The sequence below is a fragment of the Erinaceus europaeus genome, chromosome 12 (assembly GCF_950295315.1).
Source record: "Erinaceus europaeus chromosome 12, mEriEur2.1, whole genome shotgun sequence".
Classification (NCBI taxonomy): domain Eukaryota; kingdom Metazoa; phylum Chordata; class Mammalia; order Eulipotyphla; family Erinaceidae; genus Erinaceus; species Erinaceus europaeus.
In genome coordinates this window covers 51,722,137-51,746,236 of record NC_080173.1, presented here as the reverse complement: position 1 = coordinate 51,746,236, position 24,100 = coordinate 51,722,137, and the positions used below count along the sequence as shown (strand labels likewise).

The 24,100-nt window shown below is 41.5% G+C and overlaps 1 protein-coding gene across 1 annotated transcript in view; it reads right to left on the bottom strand.

The window, feature by feature from the left end:
- NPEPPS (aminopeptidase puromycin sensitive) overlaps positions 1–5,846 on the bottom strand; it is a 103,557-nt gene extending 97,711 nt beyond the window's left edge. Inside the window, exon 1 of the mRNA XM_060203620.1 lies at positions 5,430–5,846. Within this exon, the coding sequence (XP_060059603.1) occupies positions 5,430–5,687 (258 nt within the window). The 5' untranslated portion in view covers positions 5,688–5,846. The remainder of the gene's footprint in view (positions 1–5,429) is intronic.
- Positions 5,847–24,100: the final 18,254 nt, after the last annotated feature.

Sequence of the window (24,100 nt, the reverse complement as noted above, 5' to 3'; positions counted from 1 at the left end):
ACCCTCTGAAACTCTGGCACTCTCGAACTCTGGCGGGTTCCTGAGTTCGAGAGTTCAAGAGTTTCAGAGTTACAGAGTAAGAGAGAGTTCCACAGTGGAAGAGTTTCAGAGTTCAAGAGTTCCAGAGTTGGAGGGTTCCTGAGTTCCAGAGTAAGGGAGAGTGCTTGTGCCGCCGCAAAGAGACAGCAGAGTTCTGTTTGGTGATTAGTTTGTCTTAGTTTATGAATGGTTGTTCCTGAATAAAGAAATACAGCTTCCCTGCCCAGCCGTTGTCTCCGCGTCTCTGTTACCCGCCCGTGAAGCTACCCGCCCGGCTAGAGCCTCTGAAAATTTTAACAACACTATACACAGAAATAATAATCACCGGGGCTGGGCAATAGCACAATGGGTTAAGCATACATGGCACGAAGCACAAGGACCAGTGTATGGATACCTGTTCGAGCCCCCAGCTCCCCACCTGCAGGGTGGTCGCTTCACAAATGGTGAAGCAGGTCTGCAGGTGTCTTATCTTCTTTCTCTTCCCCTCTCTGTCTTCCCTTCTTGGTTTCTCTCTGTCCTATCCAACAACAACGACAGCAATGACAACAGTAACAACAACGATAAACAAAGGCAACAAAAGGGGGGAAATAGTCTCCGGAGTAGTGGATTTGTGGTGCAGGCACCAAGCCCCAGCAATAACCCTAGAGAAAAAAAAAAAAGAAGAAGAATCACCTACCCCAAAGACATTATCTAAGTAGCTTCTGGGGTTGAGGATGGAAAGAGATGAAAACAGGCTTCAGTGTTTATTTGTGAAACTCATTTTATTCCCCAAAAACATCATATAGTATGAAACAAATGGGAGCAAAATACTCAGTCTGGGTGGTGAGTTAGTTTTCTGTACTTCTAAAATGGGAAATATTTTTAATATAATAAATTGGGAAATAATCTAAAGATTTTAAAGGAAAAAAAGTGGCCAACTAAACTGAGACATGTTCTCTTGTATAGTGTTCAAAATGTAATCTCCAAGATCTGGAGAACAAAACAGCTATGAGAAAATTCAGTCCTTTGCCACTGAATCACAAAGTAGTATAAAATTTATTTTACAACAGAAATAAACTAGGGCAGGGGTAGATAGCATAATGCTTATGCAAAGAGACTCATGCCTGAGGCTCCAAAGCCCCAGGTTCAATCCCCTGCACCATAAACCAGAGCTGAACAGTGCTATGGTAAAAGAAAGAAAGAAAGAAAGAAAGAAAGAAAGAAAGAGAGGAAAGAAGGAAGGAAGGAAAGAAGGAAGGGGAGAAAGAAAGGTGAGAAAGAAAGAAAAATAAAAAAAGAAAGAAAGAAAGAGGGAGGCTCATTTACGTAGCAGAGTTCAGAGGAGTTTCACTGATACTTTACTACTCAAGACCACATTTATCCAGACTGTATTGGACAAATCAATTCCAGAACCAGGAAGTTAAAAAAACGTCTATATGAAAAGCCAGAATAGTTGATACAAAGTCCATACAATAAAGTTCATACCCTTCACTCAAAAAAGAACCCATCAAATTCTCATTTAGAAATGTCTTTTAAAACTCAAAGTTTGTTTACCTGATAATTATATCTCTTTATATCAAGTTCAGGAAAACAGAAGAAGAAAAGAATTTGCACAATAGGCAGCAACAAAACACAATAAGCAGAGACAGCAATAAATATCCTGAGAGAAAGAAAACAAAAACCTTAAATAATATAATAAGGAACATAACTAGTAATGTTTTGGATAATATAGGATCATAAGTACCCATGACAAATAAACAGAATAATGTCCAGAATTTCAAAATAAAAGGGAAAAAAAAAGCTTTTTAAAAATTGAGTAAAGCCTAAGTGCCTCAAATGGTAAAATACATTTATCTGGAAATTTCACTACAAAGTTCATAGCTGAATGATATTAAAATTTGACATATAAAAGTGTCTTATACTTGGAAGTTTCTTCGTAAGTACATTTTTAAGAAGCAAAGCAAAGCTCCGATAACTCAGCACCAACTTGCATCCTTGAAGACCACAGTCCAGAGACCACAGGCTTAATCCCTGGTATTACCTTATGGCTGGCTAAACAAGGTTCTGGTCTCTCCTCCTTCTCTCTCTCTCTCTCTCTCCTTCTGTCTCACAATAAAGAAGTAGTTTAAATAGAAAAACGAAAAATACTTTATCAGCTATCATTCAAACTTAACTTCATAGGATCACTTAATGATACAGTATAATGTTGGGTAAAGTACTGACTTCCTTGTTTAAAAAAAAAAAAACTATCAAATAATTGCACAGACAATATGCAAAATTTGGGCAGAAAATTCCAAAACAGAGGGCATGACAATAATATCCATTTTGGTGCCAAGTTTTTAGTCTGCCAAATAAATGACTATATCTGTAACTATCCTACTGTTAGTGCCACTTCAGTCATCACTAATAGGAATATTTTGTTAGTGGAAGTCTCCAACTGTCTAGTATATTCTTGTGGCCTTGAAGTATAAAGTTAATTTCTCTGACACATGTAAAATATTTCCATAAGAGAAAGCCCAATGCAAGCCACTACACTCTCATAAGTAGGAATTGACTATCCAAAAAGAGAGTCAGAATTTGAAATAGCTACAAAAATGAGTTGCCCCCAAATATCCTAATACAAAGGGAGGAGAGTAAGTGAATGTCCCATTTCTGTAGGCCCATTTTCAAAGTCTGTCAAGTGAGACCACACTCAAGTATATAAGAAGGCAGATACTTCTTAAATCAGTGCATACTGACTAATTTCTTCACCTTCCCCAGGAGTCCACACCCTAGACTAAGTTAAAAATCCACTAACTTTCTAATATGTAACCTGTACAAATACTCTGGGCTTATCATAAAATTTTGCAACTAAAGCAATCAAGCAACTTGCATACTTTGTGCAATATGATTCCAATGCTTAGGAATCTAGCCCAAAGCCAGTTAAAAAAATCTATAGACTCTAGTGATAAGATTTTAGTCTACACTTTTAGATTTCTGCAACAAGACACAATTTAACTGATTGCTCCAACACATGAATTTCAAAAATATGCTTTTAATGTTAATTTTTACTAAGTACATGCTTCCAAAGGTGACAATGCATACAATTTAAAAGTCAAATAATCTTTTAATAAATAAAAACTTAAATTCACTATCACGCCATCTTCATTTATGTTACCATCTAGCCTGGAAAAAAAGATTCCTTAACAGAAATGCTCTGAAAAGTTCATGGGGGGGGGGGGGTGGTTTAGACAGCATAATGGTTATGCAAAGAGACTCTTGTGCCTGAGGCTCCAAAGTCCCAGGTTCAATTTCCCCAGCATCAACATAAAACCAGAGCTGAGCTCTGGTTAAAAAAAAGTTGTTACTAAAAAAAAAAAAAAATCATTATTTTCTTGTTTGGTCAAACACATCCTTGGACCAAGGAGATAGCACAGCAATTGTACAACAAATTGATTTGATCTCACCAAAAGCTAGTGCTGACCAGTGCTCAAGTAAAAACCAAAAGACAACATGCCCTTGCTAACATCTAGTACATTACCAACCATGTGTTCCTTCAGTGGCCAAACCATGTATTTAACTTTAGGAAAGTAAGTACAAAAGCAGTAGAGAAGCATTTCCTTGTTGGTTTATCCTAATACTTAAACAACTAGTTGTTGTTATTAATGTTTTTTTTTTTTTTTTACAACAGCACTCAGCTTTGATTTATGGTAATGATGGGGTCTGAACCTGTGATCTCCGGTGCATCCAGCCCTATCCCCAGACTCAATAACTTGTCACTTTTTAACAATCACCTACAATACCAATACTGATCTTTAAAAAAAAAAAAAAAATCCCCTAAATATGTATGTTTCTCAAAATTCTGAACCCATTATTTAAAACTAGTGCGGTAAATTTACAATTTTTTATGTCAGTCTTTTCATATAATGCAAACTCATTCATTGCTAGATCCTTCTTCCCACAGATTTGCCAAGTCACAGGACAAACAACTGTTTAGAATCCCTCCCATCTGCCCCCTGCCAATATATATATAGCAAACACTCCAGTCACTTGTCTTAAACAAACACTGTCTCCCAAATAACCCTCTCAGATCCTAATTTAAACCTAAAACGCACTCATTCTTTTTCACATTCTTAGTGGAAATTTTTTAAGTCATCTGACTTTTCACCAAAAGTTTTTGCTTTTTGATGCATTCAGACCCTACGTAAGGGCCCCCAAATCTGCCAGTGCTCGCTTTAATTCTACACTTTTGGTCATTTTCAGAGTACTCAAGGCTTTCAAAGAACTGCCCAACTTTCAATCCATCCAAATACTAGTCTGCATTTCCAATATCCCACTGCCACATACAACTTGTTCTTTAAGGCTTGACTGAGGCCTACTGATTTCTCCCCGACTGCAGTCAGACATGAAACAAAATGTGTTAGCCATCATTCTTTTTAAGACAAATAAACGAGTTCCCCCTCCCCTTTTTTCATTACAGATCTCACATAATACACCATACAGCATGGTAGCATCAACGTCTACTGCCTAAGACATGGATACGAAAGGGCTCCAAAAATCACACAATACTCCAAATACGGTTGGTGAGGGGTGGAGGGGGTGGGGAAGGAGGAGCATGATTCACCAAAAAGCTGCAATGAAGAGTAATGGAATATTTCCACCAGCGGTATGCTCAAACTAATAGCTTCTTTCAGAGGAGGGCACTGCTAAGCAACCATCACTGTAGCAATAAATCCACCTGCTCCAAAGGCTGCCAACGAGGAAGAGCCGAGCTACGGGGTCCCTCCTACAGCTCCTCTAGAGGTTAGGAGAGAACAAAGTCACTGCTGCACTGTCACTTGAGGGGAAGGCAAGAGGGGGCGGATCATCCCGGGAAACCCGGCCCCGGGACCGGAGCCTGCGGCCGAGAGAACTCCGCCAGGCTGCAGCCGCCCGTGGGATTAACATTCTCCTCCTCGCCTGCTCCCCCTTCTAGAATCTCCCCTCCCCGTTCAGCGCGGCGGCCGGAGTCCCGGGTCGCCGCCCCTTCCGATGCGCCCTTGGCGGGGAGAAGCTTGAAGCGGGGAAAAGGACTGAGTCAGGCGGCTGAAGCCAGGCGCCGAATCGCTCCCCCCGCGCCTGCCCCGGCCGCCCCGGCCCCGCCGGCCTCCCTCCCGGGCGCGGCGCAGCCCCGCGCAGGTGTGCTCGCCCTCGGGGGGCGCACGGGCCGGGCCGGGGCCGGGGCTCCGCGGCTCCCGCAGCGCCGCGCGGGCCCAGCAGGCAGCGCACGCCGCCGGCCGGGCCCCCAGGCCGCCGCCCGGTCCCGGCCCCGGCCCCGGCCCCGGCCCGCAGCGCCCAGGCCCGGCCGCCCGGCCCCCAGCCCAGCCCAGCCCGCGGGCGCGGCCTAACTGCTGGCCGGGCAGCTCGCTCCCGGAGCCCGAGGGTCGCCGTACCTGGGCGGCGGCCTCCAGCTTGCCCTCGAACGTGAAGTCCAGCAGGTCGGGCTTGAGGCACAGGCTGTAGTTGATGGGGGAGACGTCGGCGGGCAGCCGCTCGAAGGGCCTCTTCTCCGGCATCGCGGCGAGGCCCAGGCTGTGGAGGCGGCGGTGGCGGCGAGAGGAGCGGCTGAGGAGAAGGAGGAGGGGAGGAGGCGGAGGGCCGAGGAAGAGCAGGCGGCGAGCGAGGGAGGGGGCGGCGGCTGCCAGCCACATCCACCGAGCGCGGGGGACCGCGTGAGGAGAGCGACCCGGAGAGCCTGGGGGGCGGGGAGCGACCCAGCCCGAGCGCCAGGGTCCGACAGCGAGGCAGTGCGGGCGGGCGGGCGGGCGGCCTGCCTACGGGGAAGGGGGCGGAGGGGAGGGAAGGGAGGAGGGCCCGTGGGGAGGCAGGAGGGAGGTGGCAGGGAGGGGAGAGGAGGGAGGCGGCCGCGGCGGCCGCGGCAGCTGCGTGCGCGGCCCCGCAGGTCGGGCGCGACCCCGCCGCCGTGCGCGCGCGCGCCGAGGCTGGGGGCGGAGCGGCGAGAGCGCGGCCAGCGTGCCAGGGGCCAGTGCGAGGGCGCGGGACGAGGTTCCCTGAGCTGCACCTGTCAGCGCCGCTGGAGAGCTGCCCCTGCTTTCTGCTGGAAGAAGTTGAGAAGGGTTTGAGAAACCGAGAGAGTGGCATGAGGGTCGCCAGGACTGTCTTTGGAAATGGAAACTAGTGTATGCAACAGTCAGGGCGAAAATTGTATAGTGCTGTTGCTGTTGTTTTAGATAGAGATAGTTAGAGAGCGAGGCACGGAAAGAGAGTGAGACCACAGCACTGGAGCTTCCTTCAGACTCGAACCTGCGTGCCGCACATGACAAAGCAGTGCACTATTCAAGTGAGCTATTTATCTCACAGGCCTATGGCTAAAAAAATTAATAATAAAAAAATACAGGGCAAAACCTGCAAACAAAATTTTTACTTACATCTCATAAGAAAGCCCTGACCTGAGGCTCTTTTGACCATAATTATTCCTGTTGTTCTAAGTAGCGACTTAAGATGAGTTGAGAAGTTTCGTTAGAAAACATTCACTAATCCAGTTTAATTAAACCAATGTAATTTGGGTCATTAGGGGAGTGGTTTCAAAAATTAGAGGATTCTTTTTTTTAATGAGTTTTTATTTCTTTTTTACTATTTATTATTCTCTTTTACATTCCGAACTTTTTTAACCATTAAAACTTATTTATTTATTTATTTTGGATAGAGACAGAAATCAAGATGGGGTGGGAGAGATAGACAACTGCAGCACTTCACTACTGTTTACCCCTACAGGTGGGGCCCGGGGGCTTGAACCCAGGTCCTTGCATATTGTAATATGTGTGCTCTACCAGGTGCACCATCACCCAACCCTCCTATTTTCTTTTTTTCTTTTTCCTTTTTGTCTTCAGTAATGAAATTTAATATTATCCAAGTCAAAGAAAGAAAGAGAAAATGAGACAAGTGAAATTACCCCAACATATGCAAAATGTTATAATTTCAGCATGTAGTCAATATAAAATATTGATATTTTTTCCATACAAGTATTTTTTGAACTCCAGTTTGTATTTACATTTTACAACACATCTCAGCTCTCGGTACCCCCATTGCAGTGTTCAGTAGCTAAGCAGGCCTGGAGAGACAATATACTGGTTACGCAAAAAACTCTCATGCCTGAGTCTCTGGGGTCCCAGGTTTGGTCCCTAGCATTATCATAAGCTAGAGGTAAGCAGTGCTATGGCAGTTAAAAAGAAGAAAAGAAAAAGGAAAAGAGACAATATATAGATAAATAAGCACTTTTTAAAATAGCTAAATGTGGTAAGTTGCTATTATACTAGGAAGCATTGTCCTGAACACTGGGTCATCTCAAATTGTATATACATTTTATTTATTTTCCATCAGAGCCCTGCTCAGCTCTGGCTTCTGGTGGTGCTGGGGATTGAACCTCAGAGCCTCAAGCAGGAAAGCCTTTGGCAGAACCAGTATGCTATCTCCCCAGCATGTACATACATTTTTTTTCCTTTTTCTTTTTTTTTTTAAATAATTTATTTCTTTATTGGGGAATTATATGTGCTGCCGAAGCGAGCTCTTTATTGGGGAATTAATGCTTTACATTCAACAGTAAATACAATAGTTTGTACATGCATAAGTATATACATTTTAGAAGAAAAAACTGTGTTCTTTTCAACCTAGGATGTGAGATGGGATCTTCTCTAATACATTTCTATGAGTGGTCATAGGAATAATGAAGTTTTAGTAATATATAAATCTGATTAATTTAATTATCATATACTGAGTCCTTATTAAACATTTAATCCTCTCAGTAACTCTGAGAAGTAGATGTCATCATCCCCATTTTATAAATGAGAAAGCATGTACACAGAGACTCAGTGACTTGCTCAATGTCATATAGTTAATATATGGCAGAGCTGGCATTAGAAACCAAGCTTTTGGGCGGAGGGTAGATAGCATAATGGTTATGCAAACAGATTCTCATGCCTGAGGCTCCAAAGTCCCAGGTTCAATCCCCTGCACCACCATAAGCCAGAGCTGAACAGTGCTCTGGTTAACAAATATAAAATAAAAAGAAATCAAACTTTTTTTTTCTGGAAAATTTTGCAACAGCATTCCAGTTTTTCTGTCTCTCAAGTTTTGTTTCATTTTAACCCATCTCTAGTTCTGTTATTTATTATTGGTTAGAAAGAGAGAAACTGAGAGAGAGGAGGGAGAAATAGAGAGGCAGAGAGATAGACACCTGCAGCCTTACTTCACCACTCATGAAGCTTTCCCCCTGCAGCTGGGGACCAGAGGCTTGAACCCAGATTTTGGGGCACTGTAACGTGTGTGCTTAACCAGGTGCATCACCACCCAACCCTCCATAGTTCAGTTTCTTAAAAGTTATCTCCATTCTGCAAGTAACCACAAGGTTCCCTCCTGTCAGAGCAAATCTGATTTGTAACTATTAAAGGATCTCCATAAATTGTCCTTACCATTTCTCAGACTTGTTTCATCATCATTATCATCATCATCATCATCATCATCATCATCATCATCATCACCATCTTACCAGAGCACTGCTGGGCTCTGAGTTATGATGGTGCCTGGGATTGAACCTGGGACCTCAGAACCTCAGGTATGAAAGTTGCTTGCTGTGGTTCAGGAGGTGACATAGTGGGTAAAGCATTGGACTCTCAAGCATGAGGTCCGGAGTTCAATCCCTGGCAGCACATGTGCCAGAGTGATGTCTGGCTCTTTCTCTCTTCCTTATCTTTCTCATTGATAAATAAATAAAATCTTTATTAAAAAGAAAGTTGTTTGTTGTCTCTCTGAGCCTTCTCCTCCTTTTTCCTCTTTTTAATTTAAATGTGGTACTATAGTATGAATTCAGGGACTTGCTATACTGCTGAGTTACCTCTTAAGTCCTTTTTTTTTCTTTTTTTTTCATTTTTATTGGGGAAGGAAGAGAGAGAGAGAGAGACCATAGCATAGCACCACCCCACTATCTGTGGAGCTCCCTAGGGTACTTGCTATTAGTGGTGATCTCTTAAGGTGCTAGACCTTGAGTCCAGGGCCTCTTGCATGACAACACTAGCATTCTACCAGATAAGATATCTCCAGGCCCCTAGACTTACTATTTTTTAGGGATAGTTCTTTTAAGTATTTTATTTATTTTATTTTTGAGAGAGATGCAGAGAGAGAAAGACAGAAACACCAGAGCACTGCACAGGTCTGGCTTATGGTAGTGTGTGGGAGTGAACCTGGAGCCTCAGCCATGAGAGTCTCTTTACATAACCATTATGCTATCTACCCCCACCCTAGACTTATTTATTTACTACTCTTTAGCATAAATTCACCAGTCTTGGCATACTAACCTGCTTAACAGCTTGCTCATTCTCTCTTCTCTACCATTGCTTATGCACTAGGAACTGGAAAGATCTCATTCTTATTGGCAAGCCTGTACCCCTCCCTTCCTTCAAAAGTCTTTTTTTTTTATTTCTTTATTGGGGAATTAATGTTTTACATTCAACAGTAAATACAATAGTTTGAACATGCATAACATTTCCCAGTTTTCCATGTAACAATACAACCCCCACTAGGTCCTCTGTCATCCTTCTGTATTCTCCCCACCCACCCACCCCAGAGTCTTTTATTTTGGTGCGATATACCAATTCCAGTTCAGGTTCTACTTGTGTTTTTTTTTTTTTTTTTTTCTGATCTTGTTTTTCAACTTCTGCCTGAGAGTGAGATCATCCCATATTCATCCTTCTGTTTCTGACTTATTTCACTCAACATGAATTTTTCAAGGTCCATCCAAGATGGGCTGAAAACGGTGAAGCCACCATTTTTTATAGCTGAGTAGTATTCCATTGTATATATATATACCACAACGTTTTCAGCCATTCATCTGTTGTTGGATACCTGGGTTGCTTCCAGGTTTTGGCTATTACAAATTGTGCTGCCAAGAACATATGTGTACACAGATCTCTTTGGATGGATGTGTTGGGTTCCTTAGCATATATCCCCAGGAGAGGAATTGCAGGATCATAGGGTAGGTCCATTTCTAGCCTTCTGAGAGTTCTCCACAGAGGTTGGACCCACTGACATTCCCACCAGCAGTGTAGGAGGGTTCCTTTGACCCCACACCCTCTCCAGCATTTGCTGCTGTTACCTTTTCTGATGTATGACATTCTCACAGGAGTGAAGTGGTATCTCATTGTTGTCTTTATTTGCATTTCTCTGACAATCAGAGACTTAGAGCATTTTTTCATGTGTTTCTCGGCCTCCTGGACCTTTTCTGTGGTGAATATTGTGTCCAAGTCCTCCCCCCATTTTTGGATGGGGTTATTTGTTGTCTTGTTGTTGAGTTTGGCAAGTTCTTTATATATTCTGGTTATTAGCCTCTTGTCTGATATATGGCATGTAAAGATCTTCTCCCATTATGTGAGGGGTCTATTGGTTTGGGAAGTAGTTTCTTTAGCTATGAAGAAGCTTTTTAATTTGATGTAGTCCCATAGGTTTATGCTTGTCTTAGTCTTCTTTGTAATTGGATTCGTTTCATTAAAGATGTCTTTAAAATTTATGCGGAAAAAGAGTTCTGCCAATATTTTCCTCTAAGTATCTGATAGTTTGTGGTCTAACACCCAAGTCCTTGTTCCACTTGGAATTTACTTTTGTATTTGGTGAAATATAGTGGTTCAGTTTCATTCTTCTGCATGTTTCAACCCATTGTTTCCAACACCATTTGTTGAAGAGACTCTGTTTTCCCCCATTGAATAGTCTGGGCACCTTTGTCAAAGATTAGGTGTCAAAAGTCATCTTTTCTGGAAAGAGTTCATTAGTAACTCTACTCAACTCTAGCCCATTTCCCATCAACTCCCAAGTATTGACTTTCTGTTTTTGCAGATTTGTTTGCATGTTTTCTGTTGTTCTTCAATTCCATTTTTTAAAATATTTTATTTATTTTCCTTTTCGTTGCCCTTGCAGTTATTATTGTTGTTGTTATTGATATCGTCATTGTTAGATAGGACAGAAAGAAATGGTTAGAGGAGGGGAAGACAGAGATTGAGAGAGAAAGATAGACACCTGCAGACCTGCTTCACCACTTGTGAAGGACTCCCCTGAAGGTGGGGGGGGGCCTCGAACCCTTAGGCTAGTCCTTGTGCTTTGCACCACATATACTTAACTCGCTGCGCTACCACCCAACTCCCTTCAATTCCGTTTTTAATTGGTTTTATTTAGCTATTTTTTCCAGATGAACAGTTAAGTTCATCTTTTTTATTTTTTATTTTTTATATTTATTTATTTTTCCCTTTTGTTGCCCTTGTTGTTTTTTATTGTTGTTATTGATGTCTTTATTGTTAGTACAGAGAGAAATGGAGAGAGGAGGCGAAGACAGAGGGAAAGAAAGATAGATACCTGCAGACCAGCTTCACTGCTTGTGAAGCGACTCCCCTGCAGGTGGGGAGCCGGGGGCTGGAACCAGGATCCTTAAGCTGGTCCTTGCACTTTGCGCCATGTGCACTTAACCTGCGCTACTGTCCGACTCCTATCTTTTTTTATTGATTTATTTTTATTTACTTATTAATGAGAAAGAAAAGAGGAGAGAAAGAAAGAACCAGCCATCACTCTGGTGCATGTGCTGCTGGGGACTGAACTCAGGACCTCATGCTTGAGACTCCATGCTTGATGCACTCCACCATGTCCCGGACCATCTTATCTTTATTTATTTATTAGATAGAGACAGCCAGAAACTGAAAGGAGGGAAGCTAGAGAGGGAGAGAAACAGAGAGACACCTGCAGACCTGCTTCACCACTCGAAAAGCTTTCCCCCTGCAGGTGGGGGCCAGGGTCTCAAACCCTGGTCTTTGTGTACAGTAACATGTGAATGCAACAAGGTGCACTACCACCCGGCCCCCAAAGCTCATCTTCTAATCTTTATCAGTACTAAGCCCTGTACAAAATATATCTCAACTATAATTGACCTATCTAACCAATTGACTAAGTGAAACCTATTTTATTTAAAGTTTTTGTTTTTTTTTTGCCTCCAGGGTCATAACTGGGGCTTGGTGCCAGCACCATGAATCCACTGCTCCTGGAGGCCACTTTTCCCATTTTGTTGCCCTTGTTATGGTTGTAATTGTTATTGTTATAGCTGCCATTGTTGTTGGATAGGACAGAGAAATGGAGAGAGGAGGGGAAGACAGAGAGGGGGAGAGAAAGAGACACCTGCAGACCTGCTTCACTGCTTGTGAAGCAACCCCCCTGCAGGTGGGGAGCTGGGGGCTCGAATTGGGATCCTTATGCCAGTTCTTGTGCTTTGTGCTTTGTGCCATATGAACGTAGCCTGCTGCGCTACTGCTCAGCCCCCTAAAGTTTTTTTAATGCATATTCATTTCTCATTTATTTATTTATTTATTTATTTTGCCTCCAGTGTTGTCGCTGGGGCCTGCACCACGAATCCACTTCTCCTGGAGGCTATTTTTTTCCCTTTTGTTGCCCTTGTTGTTTTATTGTTGTTTTTGTGATTGTTATTCTTTTCATTGCTGTCATTGTTGTTGGATAGGACAGAGAGAAACTAAGAGAGGAAGGGAAGACAGAGTGGGGAGACACCTGCAGACCTGCTTCACCACTTATGAAGAAAGCCCCCTGCAGGTGGAGGGGGGACTGGATCTGGGATCTTTAAGCCGGTCCTTGTGCTTTTCGCCATGTGCGCTTAACCCACACCCTTGCCCGACCCCTTCCTTTCTTTTTTTACCAGAGCATCGCACAGCTCTAGCTTATGATGGTACAGGGGATTGAACCTTGGAGCCTCAGGCATGAGAGTCTCTTTGCACAACCATAATGCTATATACCCCCATTTATTTTATTTTATCCAAGCTGTAGTCTTTCATTTACCTAAAAGATGTGTGCCCTACAAAGAAATTGTGAACCTAAAACTATACACAATCCCCTTCCCCTTGTCTCCTTCTCCTTGTCCCCTTTTTCTTCCCCCCCCCCTTCACCCAATAGAAATAGGCAGCGTAAAAGGAGACCACAGCACCAAAGCTTCCTTCAATGCAAGGGCTGGGCTCGAATGTGGGTCACACATGATAGAGCAGCACACTATCCAAGTGAGCTATCTGGTCCATCCTAGGCAACCTTCTTTTGCAAAATCAAAGAAGTAGACCCAAGTGGTGGCCTAATGAGAAGCATGCTGTACTTGGAAACATGAGGTACTGAGTTGAATCCTCTGCATTCCATTTGCCATAGTGATGCTCTGGTTTTCTTTCTCTCTCTCTCTCTCTCTCTACCTTGTGTTAATAAGTCAATTAAAAAAAAAACCACAGAAGTGATTGAGCACACATACCCCCCCCCAAAAAAAACAAACAACCCCATCACTCCATCAGATACCATTGCAACAATAGTTGTGACTCTGCTGAGGAGGAAGGAGCAGAGTCCTTGGCATCCTGCCAAGGTCCATGACCCAGGTAGTTGTAGTGCAACAAGTCAGGAGTGAGCCTACACACCTGCTTCCTATGTGTGAAAGGGGAATAGAAGTAGCATATAGTTACTATACAGAAGAGAATAGCATGTGCTGCAGACAGGCTTCTCTAGAAAAACTGAAAGGAGAAATATAGGGTTCTCAAAAATTCATTTCACCACCACCACCACCAACCACCACCATATTGCTTCTTCAGAAAGAGTAGAGAAGTCAGTAATGTTTAAACATCATTAGCCCTCCTTCTGATATGTTTATAGACTTCTCTGTTTAACAAAACTCTACAATCTGCACATGGAATACTTGTGTGTACTTCAACCAAAAAGGAGTGGGGCAGAGAGGAAAAAATAATCAAATTGTGACCTGGGACATTGCTCAGTGGCTAGAGCTATGGACTTAAAAGTCTGTTGTTCTCATTTTGGTCCTTGGCATCACATGTACCAGAGTAGTACTCTGGCTCTCTCTTGTTAATGAATAAATGTAGGGCAGGAGAGATATTATAATGGTTATACAAAAAAACTTCTGCCTGAGGCTTCAAGGTCCCAGGTTCAATCCCCTGTACTACCATAAGCCAGAGCTGAGCAGTGCTCTGGTAAAAATAATAATAATAATAAATAAATAAGGGCCCGTGTGGTGGCACACCTGCTTGAGCGCACATATTACAGTGCTCAAGGAACTGGGTTCAAGCCCCCGGCCCCCACCTGCAGGGGGAAAGCTTCACAAGTGGTGAAGCAGGGCTGCAGGTGTCTCTCTGTCACTCTCCCTCCCTATCATCTCCTTCCCTCTTGATTTCTGGCTGTATCTATCCAAATAAATCAATAAAGATAATTAATTGGGAGTCGGGTGGTAGTGCAGTGGGTTAAGCGCAGGTGGCGCAAAGCACAAGGACCAGCATAAGGATCCTGGTTTGAGCCCCCGGCTCCCCACCTGCAGGGGAGTCGCTTCACAGGCGGTGAAGCAGGTCTGCAGGTGTCTTATCTCTCTCTCCCCCCTCTGTCTTTCCCTCCTCTCTCCATTTCTATCTGTCCTATCCAACAACAACAACATCAATAATAACTACAACAATAAAACAACAAGGACAACAGAAGGGAATAAATAAATATATATATATATTTTTTTTTATATTTATTTTATTTATTTTTTCCCTTTTGTTGCCCTTGTTGTTTTATTGTTGTAGTTATTATTGTTGTTGTTGTTGTTGGATAGGACAGAGAGAAATGGAGAGAGAGAGGGGAAGACAGAGAGGAGGAGAGAGACATAGACACCTGCAGACCTGCTTCACCGCCTGTGAAGCGACTCCCCTACAGGTGGGGAGCCGGGGTTCGAACCGGGATCCTTATGCCGGTCTTTGTGCTTTGCGCCACCTGCGCTTAGCCCGCTGTACTACAGCCCGACTCCCAATAAATAAATATTTTTAAAAAAAGATAATTAATTAGAGAGTCGGGCAGTAGCTCAGCGAGTTAAGCGCAAGTGGTGCAAAGCACAAGGACAGACATAAGGATCCCGGTTCGAGCCCCCGGCTCCCCACTTGCAGGGGAGTCACTTCACAAGTGGTGAAGCAGGTCTGCAGGTGTCTATCTTTCTCTTCTTCTCTCTGTCTTCCCCTCCTCTCTCCATTTCTCTCTGTCCTATCCAACAACATCAATAACAACGATAATAACTACAACAATAAAACAAGGACAGCAAAAGGGAATAAATATTAAAAAAGATAACCAACTAAAAATAATATAATGAATAATAGCAAAATAAAATCTAAAATAAATAAAAGCATAAGGCCTTGTGCTTTATCCCCAGTATCACATGTGCCATAATGATCAGAATGATGTTCTGACTCTCTGTCCTCTTCCTCTCAGTAATAAGTAAATCTGGCCTGGGGAGACAGCATAATGGTTATGCAAAAGGCTTTCCTGTCTGAGGCTCAGAAGTCCCAGACTCAGTTCCCAGTACTACCATATGCCAGAGCTGAGCAGTACTCTGATTTCCCTCTGTATACATCTCACAAAGTATTTTTAAATAAGTATTTTTCTTTAAATCTATTCAGACTTTATTCTTGGGTGCTTTGTGTTTAGTTTCCAGAATTTCATTAGTCAGAGGAAATAGCCCCAATTATACAACTGACTTTATCTCTAACCTAGAGCAAGTCTTAAATTTCCATGCTTCAGTTTGCCCAATTACAAAGTAGATGACAGTATAAATAATGCATGCTTTTTTCAAATAAAAGTGTTATTTTACCTGTAGTTTTGGAATTTTTTTTTTTTTTTTTAGATTTGGAATTTCTAAAAAAAAAAAAAAAGTCTATCTTGTTCTTAATGTCAGAATGGTCTTCATAGCAAGAATTAGGAGTAAAGAATACACAGAGCAAATAGAAGTCACTGCAAGAAATGCTTCAAAGCAAAAGAGAATATTAAAACATTTGGTGAGGGAACCAAAATATTCAGACAGAAGGGAAAGAAACATTGGCTGTGAAACACTGAAAAGGGAAGAGAAAAAAATGTGAAAGAATTTAAGAGGCCATTACAAAACTCACTACATTACAAAACACTGTTATTTATTCAGCCTCCCTGACTCAAAAATTATGTGCTTCAATGTCAATTTTAAGCATTACAATTATGACTCTAATTCTTCTACTATGAATCTTACTTGTAGAAGATATTGAAGTAATTCCAAAAACCAGGGACACAAAAAGTTGAAGTGCAATCCACTGGAAGTTGATCTCATGAAATCTTAGTTACTCTTTCCTGTAACTTAAAATGGCTCTTAGAATGACCATTAGATATGTGGGAAGTAGATGGAATCTTGCTAATCCATACTGTGTTTTTCATTTGAAAGGTAAGTTGAGTGGTCCAGGAGATGGCACAGTAGATAAAGCATTGGACTCTCAAGCATGAGATCCCAAGTTCAATCCCCAACAGTACATGTACCAGAGTGATGTCTAGTTCCTTCTCTCTCCTCATATCTTTTCTCATTAATAAATAGTTAGTTTGATTAATTTCACATGTTTTTACATGTTTACTTGCCAGGATGTGGTACAGCACATGCTTTGCATGCATGAGGCCCTGGATTCAATTCCTGGATAAAAAATTAATTAATTAAATTAAATTAAATGTATACTATACTGATGGATAATAACTATAGATGGTATATATGTATGTGTATGTATTTTAGTATGTAGCATAGCACCTATATTGTATACATATAAATATATATATATTTGAGAATGGCACTGTGATAATGCATGTACACACACATGTAACAGACGATAGGTCCTCTATATTGGAAAACGTTTTGCTTCTCTTGGTATCTTTCCATCAGGAAGTTGAAAAAGTCAAATTTCCACCTGTCTTATTTTCTTTCTAGTCCTTCCCCCTTTATGTTTTTTTTTTTTTCTTCAGTACTTCTGCTTCCTTTTTCACAACTATTACTCCAGGGTTATTTAACAATCCTGAATGACTGGCAACCACATGACTAAGCCCAGGCCCTTTGTTTGTTGTCTTCAAGCTGAGATGAGCCTGTTTGACAGTGTCTTCTTATAAAGGGTTAGCCACCAGGTCTTCATAGAACATGAGTTAGCAGGAAAGCCAACGCCCTCTGTTTCAGGCAAGAATGTATATGTCTGTGTGGGTCTCTGGAATGCTGCTATAGTATTTCTCATGGAATCCTAAGTCTTTAAAGGTTACAGTGTTCTGCAGTTGGCATGCTGACTTAATTTAGCCATGATGCTTGCCTTAACGTCAAATCTAAAATAATAATAATAAAAAAAAAATAACCAGACTGGTAGCGTAGCTAAGAGGATTGGGAGGCTCATCAGGTTGACAGCAAATTGCCAGATAGCCTCAGTTTCTCCACCCTTGGCTCTATTTCTATTTGCATTTTAAATCCTTATGAGAATTTAATCAGAATTAGTCTACACTCAATACCTAGTCCCATGACTAGAAAAGAAAATAATCTGAACTTCTGTTCAACCCTAGGTTAAAGGTGGGGTGAAGAAAAGACACCCAAGATTAAAGCCTGCCAATTTACTATATCACATTTGAGGGAATGTGATTCTCTGAGAGCATTTTCCTTGGAGTTTTAGCTGCAAATAACTGAAGATGAAAATCTTTTGCTGCCAGCCTCCCTAGAGAATTTGCATAGGAGTCAAAATCAATAAACACTTCAAAGGCATAAAGGGAGCTATAAATTGACTTGTGGCTTGCTTACTCACAAGCTTGGACTGAAAGTCATCCTGTCCCCAGTAAGTAATGGCAGCACCGAAGAGAGACTATAAGGTAAGCATTTAGGGCTCTTTCATTTTTAGACTTCCTGCGTTTTCTAGGAACACAGTCTCACTCTGGAGGCAAGTCTTTGGGATCTTCTATTATTTCTTCTTCTCTTAATAAAATTGATATGGTAACAGCTCAGTATTATAAATTGATTCAAGAAGAAACCAAAAGAAGAAGGAAAAAGAAACAAAAACAAAACAAAACAAACAACAACAAAAAAACCAAAGAACCTCACATAGCTCATGCTGCACCAACAGATTTGTAGATATGGCCTATTTTAGTTCAAAGTGCAATCACACTGTATAAAACATACATTCACAGTCACTGAGAAGGAGGCTTGGCACAGATACCCCAGGGACCTGACATCAGGAATTAGGGCAGACAAAACAGAAAAACTAAGCTTTGTAGGCAAGAAGGCACAATTCAGACCTTCGAGAGAGGTTTTTAATTTTTTCTTGCCCCAAACTTCCATAAATGATGATTTGGAAACCACAGATTTAGGAACTATGTCCTAGGAAGCCCAGGACTCTTACTAAGTCCTATCCTGATATATGTTGGTGCCAAAAGATGCCAGAATATGACATATTTGTTCAGCCCTTGTGTCATTTTGCTAAAGTAATAAATTGCTGTTTTATCTCAGTTTAAGAGGAAAGGGATACGTAAAAGGGAGAATGACAGGATCAAAGGAATGGAAGTGGTAGAGAGGAGAAAAAGGAGTCACTGTTTTACAGAAAGTACTATTCTGAGTCTAAATGGGTAAATCACATTCTTTTCCTTATAAACCTCTTTTGTTGTTCAAAGAAATTGGAACCCTGTAGTTCTATCCAGTTTGGATCAGACTACAATTTTAAAACTTGCAGTCCTGAAAACTGACATGTTTCATCCTTCCAAATAAGGAATATTAAAAATGGCAAACTCTTAAAGATCTCTGTTTTCCATAATTTTTCTTCCTTTCATGAAATAGTGAGAGAAGCCCAATACATCATGTTATAACCACTGGGATGGAAATCTAAATTAAAAAAAAAAATTATTATATTTATTTATTTATTTTCCCTTTTGTTGCCCTTGTTGTTTTTATTGTTGTTTTTGTTATTTATGTCATCATTGTTGGACAGGACAGAGATAAATGGAGAGAGGAGGGGAAGACAGAGAGGGGGAGAGAAAGTTAGACACCTGCAGACCTCCTTCACAGCCTGTGAAGTGACTCCCCTGCAGGTGGGGAGCCGGGGGCTTGAACCAGGATCCTTATGCTGGGAAATCTAAATTTTAAGGTAAAGCAATCTAAGTTGGAAAGTTATTTTGTTCTTTTTTATTACTGTTATAGGGAAATTCAAATAAGCAGGTACTAGAGGGGGGTCAGGCAGTCATGCACACAGTTAAGCCATACTTTACCATGTGAAAGGACTCAGGTTCTAGCCCCACTCTCTACCTTTGGGGAAAAGTTTCACAAGTGGTGAAGCAGGTCTGCAGTTGTCTCTCTCTGTCTATTTTTTTTCCTCCCCTCTCAATTTATCTCTGTCCTGTTCAATAAAACTGAGAAACAAAAAAAAAAAAAAAAGGAAAAAAATTGTTGCCTGGAGCTGCATAGTGCTGGTCACAGAGCCTCAGTGATAACCCTGGTGGCAATTAAAAAAAAAGGGGGGGGGGAGGGGACTAGAAGTTGACCCAGAGGGTTAGGAAGAGATAGCACAATACTTACGCAAAAAAAAAAAAAAAAAAAAAGATTGTCATGCCTGAGGTTCTGAGCTTCCATATTTAACTCCCAGCACCACCATAAGCCAGAGCTAAGCAGTGCTCTGGTAAAATAATAATAAATAAGAATAAAAATTGACAGAAATAGATGCAGTCATTTGCCAAAGGTTACTTGCAAAGTATGACTAAAGTCATGATGTGAAGAATTTCTTACTTGTAGTAATATTTCCTTGCACATATCTCTGCTAAAGGACAATGCAGGGTGCTACCTCAGTGGTCTGTAGTCTATCTTAGCAAATGAGGGAGACTCAGAAGGGGCGAAGGAAGGAGCATGAAAATGAGGTTGGAGATCTCAGTCCCTATGGTGGAATAGGATGATGGTCGGATAGAGGGTGAAATGTACTGACACCTGTCTAGGAGAAATATACTTCCTTTTTATAAATTATTTTTAAAATATATTTTTATTCATTGTATAGAGACAGAAATTGAGGGGGGAGATAGAAAGGGAGAAAGAGACACCTGCAGCATTGCTTCACTGTTCATGAAGCTTCCCCCTGCAAGTGGGGACCAAGGTCTTGAACCTGAGTTCTTGCACATTATAACTTGTGCACTCAACCAGGTGTACCTAGGGAATGTACTACCAGGACAACAACAATTTCATAAGTCAACATTCTCTCAATAAAGTGATACCAAAGTTGGAAACAAACAACTTGGCTGTTGTTAGTAACTGCCAGAGGACAGTGTTGAAATTTTATGACAACCATATACCTTAGATTTTACAGGGCAGTACTGATTTCGCACATTCTCCACTATTGCTACAGCTTTGCAAATATCCTAGAAACTCTGATTTTCTGACATTCAAGTTTTAAAAAAAATAAAATGAAAGAAGAATTGTGTGCTTAGGAGTCAAGGCAAATAGGGTATGTGATAGCTGGTGCCAAGGCCAGGCAACAGGAAGGAGACAGAAAGATCTGATTGCTAGAATAACCAGGTAGCTCAAATGAGGGTAATAGAATCCCATACTGCAGAGTGTCAGCTGATGCTGAGAAGAATGCCCTTTCCTTGAATACTTAAAACAGACTCAACAACCTTGCTCTTTTCAGACTTCCTACAGCAGTAGTACAGTCTCGGTTAGAAATGGTCTTCGGGAGTCAGGCCGTAGAGCAGCGAGTCAATCCCAAGTGTCTCAAAGCGCAAGGACTGGCATAAGGTTCAAGCCCCCGACTCCCCACCTGTAGGGGAGTCGCTTCACAAGCGGTGAAGCAGATCCGTAGGTGTCTATCTTTCTCTCCCCCTCTCTGTCTTCCTCTCCTCTCACCATTTCTCTCCTATCCAACAATGATGACATTAATAATAATAATAACTACAAAGTAAAACAACAAGGGCAACAAAAGGGAATAAATACTTAAAAAAAGAAAATAATTTGAAAAAAGAAAGAAAGAAATGATCTTCCAGGGTGGGGGAGACAGCATAGTGATTATGCAAAAATGACTTTCATGCCTGAGACTCTGAGTTCCCATGTTCAATTCTCAGAACCACCATAAGCCAGAGATGAGCAGAACTCTGGTTATTATAAATAAATAAATAAATAAATAAATATGGGGTAAAAAGTGAACTTCCATCTTGGAGAGCTGATGTACTGTAAATCCTATAAAGTAAAATAACGTGGGTTATAGTGTAGTGAAAGGGGTAGGGTAATGACTGTATTGGGAAAAATAATTTTTCATATAATGTAGTTTTAAAATTTTTTATTTATAAAAAGGAAACACTGACAAAACCATAGGATAAAATGGGTACAACGTCACACGATTCCCACTACCAGAACTCCGTATCCCATCCCCTCCCTTGATAGCTTTCCTATTCTTTAACCTTCTGGGAGTATGGACCCAAGGTCATTGTGGGGTGCAGAAGGTGGAGGGTCTGGCTTCTGTAATTGCTTCCCCTCTGAACATGGGTGTTGACAGGTCGATCCATACTCCCAGCCTGCCTCTCTCTTTCCCTACTGGGGCGGGGTTCTGGGGAATCCGAGAAAGCCTTCAAGCTGCTTTACCAAATCAGGTCTGTTCATTCCTCAGAAGGAAAAGCAAACCTTGCAAGAGAAACAAGTTTTCTGAGTTCTTACATTCAAATGGATAATCCTAGGCTCTTAGCCCCTATACAAACAAATCCTAGAGACTCAAATGCAGTACAATCTTTGCTTGGTATAACGAATCCATTACCACTCTAAGTAATTGGAAATTCTCTCCCTTTCTATTTTCCCATCCTCTCTCCATTTCTCTCTGTCCTATCTAACAACAATGACATCAACAACAATAACAACAATAATTACAAAAATAAAACAAGGGCAACAAAAGGGAATAAATAAATATATAAATTTTAAAAAAATCTGGGAGCTGGGCGGTGGTGCAGAGGGTTAAGTGCACCTGGCGCATCAGGATCCCGCATCGGGATCCCGGTTTGAGCTCCTGGCTCCCCACCTGCAGGGGGTTCGCTTCATAGGCAGTGAAGCAGGTCTGCAGGTGTCTGTCTTTCTCTCCCCCTCTCTGTCTTCTCCTCCTCTCTCCATTTCTCTCTGTCCTATCCAACAACAACGACAACAATAGCAACAACAACAGTAAACAACAAGGGCAACAGAAGGGGAAAAAATAAAAAAATAAAATAAAACTTTAAAAAAGAGCATCTAGTTAGATTTTATTTTCAGATATATACTTTAACTTTATTTATTTTCCCTTTTGTTGCCCTTGTTTAACATTGTTGTGGTTATTATTGTTGTTGTTATTGATGTCGTTGTTGTTGGATAGGACAGAGAGAAATGGAGAGAGGAAGGGAAGACAGAGGGGGAGGGAAAGATAGACACCTGCAGACCTGCTTCGCTGCTTGTGAAGCGACTCCCCTGCAGTTGGGGATCTGGGGGCTTGAACCAAAATTCTTAAGCCGGTCCTTGTGCTTTGTGCCACCTGCATTAACCCGCTACGCCACCGCCCGACTCCCTGTTTTATCTTTAACTATATCTTAAATGTTTCATGGGCATACTCATACTAAAAAATGCAGTATTGGGGGGGATTATTTATTCATTAGAGACAGAGAGAAATCAACAGGGAGACCAGGTGGTGGCACACCTGGTTGAGCATACATCTTACAATACACAAGGACCCAGGTTCGAGCCCCCAGTTCCTACCTGCAGAGGGAAAGTTTGTTTTTTTTTTTTTTGGTATTTATTTTTAAAAGGAGACATTAACAAAACCGTAGGATAGGAGGCGTACAACTCCATACAATTCCCACCACCAGATCTCTATATCCACCCCTCCCCCATAGGTTCCCCATTCTTTATCCCTCTGGGTGTATGAACCCAAGGTCATTGTGGGTTGCAGAAGGTGGAAGGTCTGGCTTCTGTAATTGCTTCCTGGTTGAACAAGGGGGAAAGTTTTAAAAGTGGTGAAGCAAATGTCTCTCTCCCTTTTTTTTTTTTTTTTTCTAGAACACTGGTTAGCTCTGGTTATGGTGGTACAGGGGATTAAACCTGGGACTTCAGAGTCTCTGGCATGAGAGTTTCTTTGCATAGCCATTATGCTATCTACCCCTTCCCTCTCTCACTATTACCCCCTTCCCTCTCAATTTCTGGCTATCTCTATCCAATAAGTAAATAAAGATAGTACCAAAATAATTAAAGAGAGAGAGAGAAATCAATACAGATGGGAGAGATAGGGAGAGTAAGAAACACCTGCAACATTGTTTTGCTACTCATGAAGCTTTCCCAATACAGGTGGGGACCAAGGGCTTGAACCTAGGTCCTTGTGCATGGTAATGCGTATACTCAACCAAATGTGCAACTGCCTGGCCGTGTCAGACTATTTATACTAAAATAATAATAATATTGATGATGTTTATCTGAAATTTACATTTAAGTGAACATCCTATATTGTTATGTCCTAAATCTGGCAGTTCTACTTATAATTTGCTTTGAGGTTCTGAAGATAGCAGACAATCCCTCTTAAACCATTCAATTTCATAAGAGAGATTTTTTTTTTAACCAAAGCACTGTTCAACTCTGCTTTATGGTGGTACAGGGGATTGAACCTGGAACTGGGGAGCCTCAGGTATGAGAACTTCTTATGCTATCTACCTTCATCCTAAAAAGAAAATTTAAAGTAGCTTTGCATGTTTGAAAAAAAAAAACAAACTTGTTCTTGCTGTCAATTGGCATTCTGTCAAAAGCAGTTTTTTAGATTTAGAAACCTGAAAAGGATTCTCTGACTCTTCTGATTTTTTTTTTTTATGCCCCAGAACACTAACCTTAGTGAAAAACAACATAGTTAATTGTAACTGACACCTTAGCATCAACTTGTCTCTTCAAATATTTTTTTTTCTGAGATTAAATACCCATGTGAGTGTGCCATGTTAGAAATAAGAGAAATTTCTTTGAGAGCAAAATTGGCAAGATTTTGTCCAGGAGCAGCCAAATGCTAATATACCATACGGGGAGATTAATGATTTTTGCGTTTACTTGCTTGTTTTCCTCACACACTGTCACTACTTTAATATACTTTCAGCATTTTCACTCACCTGCAGATGATGCAGGCAGGCACCACAGACCTCATTTTGTCATTCCTGTAGACATCAAAGTTTAGATATTGTAATGGAAGAGGGAAAAACACAGCATAAAGAACATATTCAGGTGGTCTGGGAGATGGTG